At 43.9% G+C, this 12,472-nt stretch overlaps 1 protein-coding gene across 1 annotated transcript in view; it reads right to left on the reverse strand.

Annotated features, from left to right (window-relative positions):
- SHROOM3 (shroom family member 3) overlaps nucleotides 1–12,472 on the reverse strand; it is a 238,802-nt gene that overhangs the window by 196,183 nt on the left and 30,147 nt on the right. Inside the window, exon 2 of the mRNA XM_070948822.1 lies at nucleotides 9,996–10,150. Within this exon, the coding sequence (XP_070804923.1) occupies nucleotides 9,996–10,150 (155 nt within the window). The remainder of the gene's footprint in view (nucleotides 1–9,995; nucleotides 10,151–12,472) is intronic.

Consider the following 12,472-nt stretch of genomic DNA (forward strand, 5'->3'; position numbering starts at 1 on the left):
TACCTGTACATGAATCAAAATGCCTTCCAACTTGGTGGCGCAGCAGACTAAAGTGCTGTTAACTAGCACCAGCTGCCTGCAATTACTGCGAGTTCAAATCTCACCAGGCTCAAGGTTGACTCAGCCTTCCATCCTTCCGAGGTAGGTAAAATGAGGACCCGGATTGTGGGGGCAATAAGCTGACTTTGTATAAAAAAAGAACACCGCTTAAGGGGTGGGTGGGCAAAAGCCCTACTAAGCAGGTATATACAAAAGTATGAAGGCTATTGCTTAACGCATTGTAAGCCGCCCTGAGTCTCCGGAGAAGGGCGGCATATAAATCGAACTAATAAATAAATTGAACTAATAAACTTTCTCTGATCCAAGCCAATAGGTTAAAAAAGTAGATCAGTAGGCAGACAGAGAAATCAAACAATGGTGTATTGCAGGGGTGTTGAACTCAAGGCCTGTGGGCCAGATGTGGCCTGTGGGGTGTTTAGATCTGGCCCGCAGGGCCAGCCTGGAAACAGCAAAGGACCAGTCCATAGTGCCTCTGCCAGCACGGCCCCCCTATGCTCTGTCTACACTGGCAGAGAGCTGCAGGACGTCATTGTGGCCAAAAACGGGGCACGGGTGGGCCACGTGCTCCCCTCCCCCAGCTCCATTTTCACTGGCAGAGGGCTATCAAAACAAACTAAAAACAAAACAGAAGGAGAAATGTTTCCCCATTTGAGCATGCAAGAAGGGACAGGAAAGGAGAAAGGGAAAGAGGAAAAGAAAAGAAAAGAAGGGAAGGGAAGCTGGGAAGAGAGCAAGGAAGGAAAAATAAGGAAAGAGGGGAAGGAAGAAGAAAGGAGAATGAAGAGGGAAGGAAAAGGAAGAGAAGAAAGGAAGGAAGGAAGGAAGGAAGGAAGGAAGGAAGGAAGGAAGGAAGGAAGGAGGGAAGTGTCAAGTATTTGCAAGCCATTGGCACATGTGTCATATAGACACCAGTGGAGGCAGAGAGTGTCTCCACCCCTATGTGGAAAGGAGGGGCTTACCCTGAGTATAAAACCCCCTCCAACCTTTTCCACCTTGCTCTCTCCATCTCTCTTTTTTCGTGTTTGTTCCTCATGAGACTTGATCTCTGTTGTACATAGTTAATATGATTTATCATATGAATAAATACGTTTAAGACATTTATTTATGCATCTGCCTCTGAACTCTTCTATGCTCCTGGGTGTTTCTACAATCCCAATTCCACAGGAAGGAAGAAAGGAAGGAAGGAAGGAAGGAAGGAAGGAAGGAAGGAAGGAAGGAAGGAAGGAAGGAAGGAAGGAGATTATAATGAGAGTGAGGGAGGGTCTCAGGGAAGTCCTGCCTTAGCACTTGGTCACCACAGGTGCCCCTGACATGAGTGATGTCAAGCTGGCCACGCCCACCACGCCCGCCACCACCCGCCATGCCCCCCAGCCCTCCGAGGTCAAACACAACCCTGATGCAGCCTTCAATCAAATTGAGTTTGACACACCTGGTATATTGCATTGAATCTGTGAGTTCTCCTCCTGAAATCTAAATTGGGAAAGCCCAACCACACGCATCCGGTTGGCCAAACATATAACATGCCTACTGTGTTAAGATGCAGCGAGATAACTAGTCCCTCAGTGTTCGTTCGTAGTACACGGAGTCCTTGAACTTTCTGATTTCTTTGGGAGCCCGCAGGTGCTTTAAAAAAACTTTTCAATTCTTTCTTTGGTTCTTGGCAAGGAGGTCCAAGGGACATTTCTGAAGGCAGTTTCAGGAAGGGAGAGCTGACCGTACTTCCCTCTAATGCACGGGAGAATTAAGGATCTGAACCAGTGGTGAAATCTGAACCGGTTTGCTACTGGTTCGCGCACGCATGCTCAGTATGCGCCAAAAGGAAGCTTGGGAAGGTAAGTAGAACAGTGAAAGGGGGGATCAGCTGTGCTGCGTGATTTAGCTTTGCTAGGAAGCAGGAAATCCGACTATCAGCTGTGCCGCACGGTTTAGCTTTGCTAGAAAGCAGGAAATCTGACAATCAGCTGTGCCGCGCGGTTTAGCTTTGCTAGAAAGCAGGAAATCTGACGATCAGCTGTGCCGCGCGGTTTAGCTTTGCTAGAAAGCAGGAAATCTGACGATCAGCTGTGCCGCACGGTTTAGCTTTGCTAGAAAGCAGGAAATCTGACAATCAGCTGTGCCGCGCGGTTTAGCTTTGCTAGAAAGCAGGAAATCTGACAATCAGCTGTGCCGCGCGGTTTAGCTTTGCTAGAAAGCAGGAAATCTGATGATCAGCTGTGCCGCACAGTTTAGCTTTGCTAGAAAGCAGGAAATCTGACGATCAGCTGTGCTGTGCGGTTTAGCTTTGCTAGAAAGCAGGAAATCTGACAATCAGCTGTGCCGCGCGGTTTAGCTTTGCTAGAAAGCAGGAAATCTGATGATCAGCTGTGCCGCACGGTTTAGCTTTGCTAGAAAGCAGGAAATCCTGCTTTCTAGCAAAGCTAAACTGCGTGGCACAGCTGATCGTCAGATCGTAGCTTTTTTAAAGTATCAAAGTTAGGCATCTGCTCTTCAGTTTAGAGCCGCGGTGGCGCAGTATTGCAGGCTAACTTTGCCGACTGCCAGCAGTTCGATTCTCACCAGGCTCAAGGTTGACTCAACCTTCCATCCTTCCGAGGTGGGTAAAATGAGGACCCAGATTGTTAAAAGACTTGGGGGAAAATTTTGGAACTTTGATGCTCTGCATGTGGACGGCAGCACGATTATGTCACGCTCAAAAATGGAAGGACAAAATTTGACCCTGAGAACAAATGAATGGCTGCAAAAGTTGATGGAGTTAGCAGAGACGGCTAACTGGGCTGCTTTGATCAAGGAAAAAAACCCCCCGCAAATATCTTTGTTTCTACCTGGAAACCACTTCTGGACTTTATGCTTGAGGTTGAAAAAAACCGAAACTTTGATTTTGGGCTTTACTGATTAGATGTTACGGAAATGGCTAGTTTAAACTGCTATGTAAAACTAAAAAGTTGTGCTTTGATATTATTAGCCTATTCTACTGCACCAAAGGGAGTCAAAAGTCAATGCCTTTTCTTTCTTTTTACCCCTTCTTTTCCACATTTTTCCCTTCCCTATTTCTCTTCCTTTTTTTCTTTTTTTTTTTATTTGATTTATATGCCACCCTTCTCCGGAGACTCAGGGCGGCTTACAATGCGTTAAGCAATAGCCTTCATACTTTTGTATATTTATACAAAGTCAGCTTATTGCCCCCACAATCCGGGTCCTCATTTTACCTACCTTAGAAAGGATGGAAGGCAGAGTCAACCTTGAGCCTGGTGGGATTTGGACTTGCAGTAATTGCAGGCAGCTGGTGTTAATAACAGTGCTTTTAGTCTGCTGCGCCACCAGGGCTCTTTTGCTTTTGTATTTTTTTGGTATGTTATATCATAAATTAATAAAATTGTCATAAACATAAAAAGAAACCCAGATTGTTGGGGGCAATATGCTGACTCTGTAAACCGCTTAGAGAGGCCTGTAAAGCACTATGAAGCGGTATATACAGTCTTAAGTGCTATTGCTATTTTTTTTTTCAGTAGATTTTGCTTGCAGGATTCTTATTTCTTCCCAGAAGGTACTTGAATCACATCTGCATTTTTCTCTGTCTATGGAAACATGTGGCTCAAGGCCACATGTAGGAGCCTTGGTAGTACAGTGGTCTAAAACACCCTGTTATTAAGACCAGCTGCCTGCAATTACTGCAGGTTCGAATCTCGCCAGGCTCAAGGTTGACTCAGCCTTCCATCCTTTCTAAGGTAGGTAAATTGAGGACCCAGTTGTGGGGGCAATAAGCTGACTTTGTATAAATATACAAAAAGGATGAAGGCTATTGCTTAACGCATTGTAAGCCGCCCTGAGTCTCCGGAGAAGGGCGGCATATAAATCAAATAAAAAAAAAAAAAGGCCGAAACTGTTTGATCAGCTTTCTCCAGGTAGTCCTCAATTTATGACCACAATTTCCATTGCTAAGCAAGACAGTGAAATTTGCCCCATTTTACGATCTCTCTTTTACCACAGTTGTTAAGGAAATCACTGCCGTTGTTAAACTAGTAACACGGTTGTTAAGTGAATCTGGCTTCCCCATTAATTTGGCTTGTCAGAAAGTCACAAAATCTGATTGCGTGACTCCAGGGCACTGCAACCCCCCCCCCCCTCCAAATACATGCCAATTGCCAGAATTTTGGTCACATGACTCTGGAGCAGAGGTGGGTTTCAGCAGGTTCTGACCAGTTCTGGAGAACCGGTAGTGGAGATTTTGAGTAGTTTGGAGAACTGGTAGTAAAAATTCTGATTGGCCCCGCCCCCATCTATTCTCTGCCTCCCAAGTCCCAGCTGATCGGGAGGAAATGGGGATTTTGCAGTAACCTTCCCCTGGAGTGGGGTGGGAATGGAGATTTTACAGTGTCTTTCCCCTGCCACGCCCACCAAGCCACGCCCACCAAGCCATGCCATGTCATGCCATGCCACGTCCACCAAACCACAACCACAGAACCAGTAGTAAAATTTTTTGAAACTCATCACTGCTCTGGAGATGCTGCAACAGTCATAAGTGTGAAAAATGGTCCTAAGTCCCATTTTTCAACGCCATTGTAACTTTGAACGGTCACTAAATGAACCGTTATAAATCGAGGACTACCTGTAGTAAAGAAAAAGAAATATATAAAGAAATGACTTCCCCCTTGATCAAAAGAATAAAAAACTTAGTAACATCCACCTTCTCTCTCAAAATATAAGAAATAATCTCTTCTTTCAATATCCAATCTGTTATCTATAAACTCACTTAACTGTCTCACTTAGCAACAGAAATGTTAGGCTCAATTTTGGTCATAAATTGATGCGGCGATAATCTCCTCTTTCCATGTGTAATTTCTTATCTATAAACCTTATCTATAAATCTATACATCCCATACTTAAAAGCATCATCATTTCAGTTCTGATGTTGGCAAAGGTTACTAGAGATAACGAGGTATCTGTTTTAACCTTGGTCAAATAAACCGACTTTTTATTCCTTCCGTTTTACTTCTAACAATCTTGATATTTCCTTGCAAATCATGTCCTAGAACTCAATTGTTTTTTTTTATTTTTTTTTCTTTTGTTCCTTCTCACAAAAATTTTATATCAAATAGTATGCCTTATTTTAATCGTGATGCTTCTGAGATGAATCAACAAACAAGCAAATAAAATTCTTCAAAGCTTTAACAAGCCTCTTGTTAAAAGGGATTAAGGCCACATATGGCTACTCATCTCACAGCAGCAACTGTGAGTGACATACAAAGATTAAAGTGTTTAACTGGTTGTGATCATCCACTATAAATACAAAATAATTGCAGGGGACTGAGATTTTCTTAGAACCTCTGAGATTTTACCTCTTTCTCTTTATGGATTGCTGAAACTCTACCAGCCGGGAGTCAACATCAATTTAATAATTCAATGCTTGGTACAGCTGTAGAATTTCTCTGTTTACATTATGATTTACTAATTTTGTGGCTGGATCTCTGGATCCTCCGCACATCCAGAGATTAAATGATTGGGGCAGTTTCCAAAAGCTGTCAATTTCTCTGCAAATAGATAAAAATAAATAGGTGCCTCATTTTACTGGATTAACCCATTTTCTGGGTTCACGGAACACAATAAATCATATACTGATTAAATGAACTGGGCTGGCATAACATTATTGGACAATTAGCCCAATAATCATTAAAACTAATGAAGTTTTTACCTTGGGGGAAGGCAGCTGCTAGATCTTTCAATATGTTAAATAAATAAGAGATGATTAGGGGGCTGGAGGCTAAAACATACAAAGAACAGTTGCAGGAATTGGGTATGTCTAGTCTAGTGAAAAAAAGGACTAGGGGTGGCATGATAGCAGTGTTCCAATATTTGAGGGGCTGCCTCAAAGAAGATGGGGTGAACCTCTTCTCCAAAGCACCTGAAGGCAGGACAAGAAGCAATGGATGGAAACTAAGCAAGGAGAGAAGCCACCTAGAACTAAGGAGAAACTTCTTGGCAAAACAATTAAGCACTGGAACAGATCAGCTCTAGAAGTTGTGGCTGCTCCATCACAGGAGGTTTTCAAGAAGAGATCGGACAACCATTTGTCTGAAATGGTATAGGATCTTTTGCTTGGCGCAGTGGGTTGGACTAGAAGACCTCCAAGGTCCCTTCCAACTGTGCTATTCGGATAAATACCTATATAACTTGTGATATGAACTGAATCTGTTTGTCACAAAAGACGAGAAGTTCTCTATTTGAACAATGAAAATTGAAAATGTTATCCTTTATTCTATTCGCCTCCTAAGATTTTGGAAATAGCCAAGATACTTCTTAAGCTGATTTCTCACAGTTGTAATTTATTTATTTATTTATTGGTTTGATTTATATGCTGCCCTTCTCCGGAGACTCAGGGCGGCTTACAATGCGTTAAGCAATAGCCTTCATACTTTTGTATATACCTGCTTAGTAGGGCTTTCGGGGCCCCCTTAAACGGTGTTCTTTTTTATACAAAGTCAGCTTATTGCCCCCACAATCCGGGTCCTCATTTTACCTACCTCAGAAGGATGGAAGGCTGAGTCAACCTTGAGCCTGGTGAGATTTGAACTTGCAGTAATTGCAGGCAGCTGGTGCTACTTAACAGCACTTTAGTCTGCTGTGCCACCAAGGCTCTTAGCAAGGCTAACAGACAGAAACTTCCTTTTTCCAACAAAATTTAATTCAGAGATGTCAGGGAGAGACAAAAATATCGAGGTGGCAGCTATGGCCGTGCATTTTATACCCCTCCCAAAAGGAGACAGTTTTTTTAATTGTACCATCACAGCCAACTAATAATAATGGAATAATGGATGGAAACTGAGCAAGGAGAGAGTCAACCTGGAAATAAGGAGAAATTTTCTGACAGTTGAGAACAATCAACCCGTGGAACAGAAGTTGCCTTCGGAAGTTGTGGGAGCTTCATCACTGGAGACTTTCAAGAAGAGACTGTCTGCATTTGTCGGAAATGATGTAGGGGCTCCTGCTTGGACGGAGGTTGGAATAGATGACCTACAAGGTCCCTTCCAACTCGGTTAATTTGTTATACTACCTTGGCCTTTTTCATTCTACAAATGAAAGATACCAAGCTCTGGCTCAGTGGCTAAGACGCTGAGCTTGTCGATCGAAAGGTCAGCAGTTCAGCGGTTCGAATCCCTAGCACTGTGTAATGGGGTGAGCTCCCGTTGCTTGTCCCAGCTTCTGCCAACCTAGCAGTTCGAAAGCACGTAAAAAATGCAAGTAGAAAAATAGGGACCACCTTTGGTGGGAAGGTAACAGAGTTCCGTGCGCCTTTGGCATTGAGTCATGCCGGCCACATGACCACGGAGACGTCTTCGGACAGCGCTGGCTCCTCAGCTTTGAAACGGAGATGAGTACCGCCCCCTAGAGTCAGGAACGACTAGCATATATGTGCAAAGGGAACCTTTACCATTATCTTACCACACTCTATGGGTCTCCAATGCTTTTACACAGCCAAACAGGACCCCCAAATACCTTTTTGCTTTGAACAAAGACCACTGATTGATTGTCATTCAAAAGAGGATTGCAAAACACCAAAAGGAATGATTCCGGAATGGGTCCCATAATTCCAGGCTGGATGCCGATGGAACACTTCGGATTTGCAATGACACGAATCTGACTTTGTATTTTGACCTGATTCTCAAGTTTGATAAAGTGCTCAGGAAGCATTGCGCCCCAGAAAAAGCCCACTCCGTGCGGGCAGAATTCCAGCTTTGAAATACAAAGGACAGGCAGAAGAAAAGAGTTGGCTTTAAAAAAAAAAAAACAGATTGCAAACCATTTTTTTAAAATAAAAGAAATGGGGGTGGGGGAACAGGACGAGAGAGAAAAAGCTTACAGTCCGATCCTCTCACTAGGCTGCAGGGATGTAATCAGTGGTGGGATTCAAATAATTTAACATCCGGTTCTCTGCCCTAATGCTTGGCTGGATGGGCGTGGCCATGGTGGGCGTGGCCAGGGGGTGTGACTCATCTCCTGCATCCCCCTGGGAGCAAAAACAGACCGCGGGGGTGTCCTGCCCCCCCCATGCCCCGTTTTGGGCCTAGTAGGCCTCCCTTCACTTTCCTGGGAGCCAAAATTGGGCGCGTGGGGACTCCTGGAAGGGGCGGGGTAGGGAGGGGCGGAGCCAGCCAGCTAATTAGCTACCGGTTTGCCCGAACCAGACCGAGCCGGCTGAATCCCACCACTGGATGTAATATCTAGCGATAAACAGCGTTCGGAACGGTAGAGGGTCTGCTGCTTGAGCAGGGGGTTGGACTAAAAGACCTCCAAGGTCCCTTCCAACTCTGTTATTCTATCTTCTACTCTTTAGTCTCAAAATATCAAGGTTTCATATGCAGGTAAATCCTTGACTTACAACCATCTGTTTAGCAAGCATTCAAAGTTACAACAGCATTGGGAAAAAGTGACTTACAACCAGTTCTCATGTCAGGTTTTCAGGCTGTCTTCAAATAAATTGCATCGCAAACAAAGTCTTTTATAAAACAAACTTTCATTTTATTAAGCACAGCACTTTTTTCACCGACTCGTTGCAGCCGGCACTGACGTGCTGCCCCAAAACCCCTCCTCTTCCTCCTCCCACTCCTCTGCATTCATTGGCCATCTTCCCAATCATTCACCCCTAATCTACTGCTCCAATTCAAAGAATTTCCCCCCTCCCATCCATCTCCTAGGGGACATTATCTCCAGAGGAAATAAGTAGGTGAAAGGCAACCGTCCCATTGCAGACGCCTGCGTTCTCCCTGTTATGTCAGCACTAGGATAAATGTATCTTGACATGCTGACATCTCACACTTATGACGATTCAAGTATCCCCACAATCATGTGATCAAAATTTGGCTGCTTGGCAACTGGCACGTTTTTACGATGGTTGCAGGATCCCAGGGTCACCTGATCAACATTTGAGACCTTTCCAGCTGGCTTCTGAAAAGCAAAGAAGCTGAATTTGCTTGATCCGCTTAACAGCTGAAGTGATTTGCTTAACAACAGGGCTGAAACAGGCCATAAAACAAAAGATACAGACAGTCCTCAACTTACGACCACAATTGAAATTTCTGTGGCTAAGTGAGAAATCTGTTAAGTGAGTTTGCTCCATTTTACGACTTTTCTCGCCTCGTTGGTTAAGTGAATCACTGCAGTTCTTCAATTAGACACACCATCGTTAAGTGAATCTGGCTTCCCCATTGACTTTACTTGTCAGAAGGTCATAAAAGGGGGATCACATGACCCCGGGGACACTGCGACTGCCATAAATATGAGTCAGTTGCCAAGCGTGTCTGAATTTTGATCATGTGATCAAGGGGATGCTGCAATAGTCGTAAGTTACTTTTTCAGTGCCGGTTTAACTTTGAACGGTCACTAAACGAACTGTTGTAAGTTGAGGACTACCTGTATTATAAATAAAAATATAGTAAAGACAAAGAAAAGAAATATATAAAGGAATGGCTTCTCCCTTTATTGCAACAAGTATAAACAATTTTCCTTATTTAACTTATCACGTTCTCTTTAAATACAGTAAAGGATCTCTTTTATCCATATCCCATCTGTTATCTATAAATAAATCATCAGAACCTCACTGTTCAGTAAAAGTTCACTAGCAGTTACCATAAATAGATAACAATCAGAGATAGATAACGACATATCTATTTCAATCTTGGTCAAACAAGCCAACTTTATATTCCTTCCCTTTACTTCTAACAATCTTCATTTTCAATCCCTTTAAATTATTGTCCTAGAACTTGAGTTCTTCTCATTTTTAATACAGCCCTTCTCACAACATTCGAAACAAGCCTCTTTTGCAAATCCAACATGGGAAAATTGCCAGCCTCGCCTCTCGATAAGGGACGATACCAGAATCAAAATCCTGGGGTACAACTACCGTACTCATTACACTTCCCGCATGGCTTGGTTACACCTACCTGCGGACAACTAGCTTTAGTGTTTTCCAAGATCCTTTCACTAAGGAGATAGCTTTCTGCCTGGAGCTGCTTAGAGAGACTTCATTGATGAGGATCACTTCATCTCCGGGTTGCAGCCGGGCGTTCAATAAATCTGCTTTCCCTCCTTTTTCAATCTACAGATGGAGAGAAAAAAGACAAATTAGAGAGACGCTTTCCCCATGCCTCTTGCTACCTACATCTTCTCACCTCGAGGAAAACAAGGACCTAGCTTACTACTGTATTTGTAGATGCGTTCTCATGTTTCCATTGGAAATCTATAGGTTGCTGTAATGCAGGCAGTCCTCAAATTACGACCACAATTTAGCCCAACATTTCTGTTGCTAAGCAAGACCATTGTGAATTTTGCCCCATTTCGCGAACTTCCTTGACCCGCTTGTAAAGTGAATCACTGCAATTGTTAAATTAGGGACACGGTTGTTAAGTGAGTCTGGCTTCCCCATTGACTTTGCTCATAGGAAGGTCGCAAAAAGGGATCACCTGACCCCAAGACACTCCAACCGTCATAAATATGAGCTAGGTAGCAAATGCTACCTCTGGGCTGGCCCCAGAGTGTGGTGGCAATGGAGATTTTGCAATATTCTTCCCCCAGGAGTGGGGATTTTATAGTATCTTTCCCCTGGAGTGGGAAGGGAATGGGGATTTTGCAATATCCTTCCCCCAGGAATGGGGATTTTGCAGTATCCTTCCCCTGGAGTGGGGAGGGAATGGAGATTTTGCAATATCCTTCCCCCAGGAATGGGGATTTTGCAGTATCCTTCCCGTAGAGTGGGGTGGGAATGGAGATTTTGCAGTAACCTTCCCCTGCCATGCCCAACAAGCCACGCCCACCAAGCCACACCACGTCCACCAAGCCACACCCACAGTATAAAAAAATTTGGATTTCACCACTGCTATCACATCCTATATAATCGCTGATTTTTCGATGCATGCGCGGAAGGCGTGTGTGCGCCCACATTTTCAGTTCTGGGAGAATGGGTTGTTACAGTATGTGACGCCCACCTCTGGTCGTAAGTGTGAAAAATTATCATAAGTCCCTTCTTTCAGTGCTGTTGTAAGTTCAAATGGTCACTAAGTGAACGGTTATAAGTTGAGGACTAGCTGTGCTGGTTTTTTGTTTTTTTTCCCCAGCTGTGTCTCGCTTATAGGCACCAGAGTTCTTGTAAGTATCCAGAAAGGCAGTATTACAACTTCCTTAGGCTAATTCCTTTTTTAAAAAAATAAATGCCAAATTGTTCTTATTGTGAAGGAGCAATCAACTAAAAATAATTGGAGAAAAATAGTGGAAAATAGTATTGAAAGTGGAAAATTGTATCGAAAGTGCTCTGGTCTTTTTTTCTCCCTTGTAATGTATGGCTGTGGATGTAGCAGTAACAGAGTTGGAAGGGATCTTTGGAGGTCATCTAGTCCAACCCCCTACTCACACAGGAGACCTGTACTAGGGATTCGAACCGCCGAACTGCCGACCTTTCTGATCGACAAGCTCAGTGTCTTAGCCACTTGAGCCACCTAGTCAGGCTCAGAACACCAGGATGTTTTCTTCTAGTGTTTTGGATGTTAACATGTTCTGGCTACCAAAACTTGCTGTTTAGGTATGATGGAGAACCAATGCTAAAGTAAGTTAGCAGTGGCTAGGTGGCTCATTGATGCTGAGCTTGTCGATCAGAAAGGTCGGCAGTTCGGCGGTTCGAATTCCTAGTAGAGGTCTCCTGCGTGAGCAGGGGGGTTGGGCTAGATGACCTCCAAGGTCCCTTCCAACTCTGTTACTGTTATTAAATTTCAGTTGTCAGATTTTGGCCTTTACAACTTAGAGTTGGGCCTGAACCAGTGGGTGAAATCCAAATTTTTTTACTACCGGTTCTGTGGGCATGGCAGGGGAAGGATACTGCAAAATCTCCATTCCCACCCCACTCCAGGGGAAGGATATTGCAAAATCTCCATTCCCACCCCACTCTTGGGGGAAGGGTACTGCAAAATCCCCACCCCTCCTCACTCCTGGGGAAAGAATATTGCCAAATCTCCATTCCCACCCCACTCTGGGTCCAGCCAGAGGTGGCATTTGCCGGTTCTCCGAACTGCTCAAAATTTCCGCTCCCGGTTCTCCAGAACCTGCTGGATTTCACCCCTGGCCTGAACTGCTTTGCATAATTCTAGTTATTTACATAAGCCCCCCCCCCTCATTTCAATGGTTCATTATTCAAATGAAGAAGTTGAAGAAATGAAATTCCTCCAGGAAAAAAAAAGAGGAACCGTGAGTTCAAGAAAGTCCATGTGTTTAAATAAAGGAGGTGGATAACTCAATGCATCATATCCCATTGACGCGGATGAATTAGCTATTATTAGCTATTATTATCTATAAGGAGGGCAGGGAATGAAAGCCCTATTATTTCAAAGAGAATTTCTAAAGAGTTTTACAGGGTTAATTAGACCAGCCCATG

This window comes from Pituophis catenifer, unplaced genomic scaffold, assembly GCF_029215685.1.
Source record: "Pituophis catenifer annectens isolate HBS135680 unplaced genomic scaffold, rPitCat1.0.hap2 SCAF_8, whole genome shotgun sequence".
NCBI lineage: Eukaryota > Metazoa > Chordata > Lepidosauria > Squamata > Colubridae > Pituophis > Pituophis catenifer.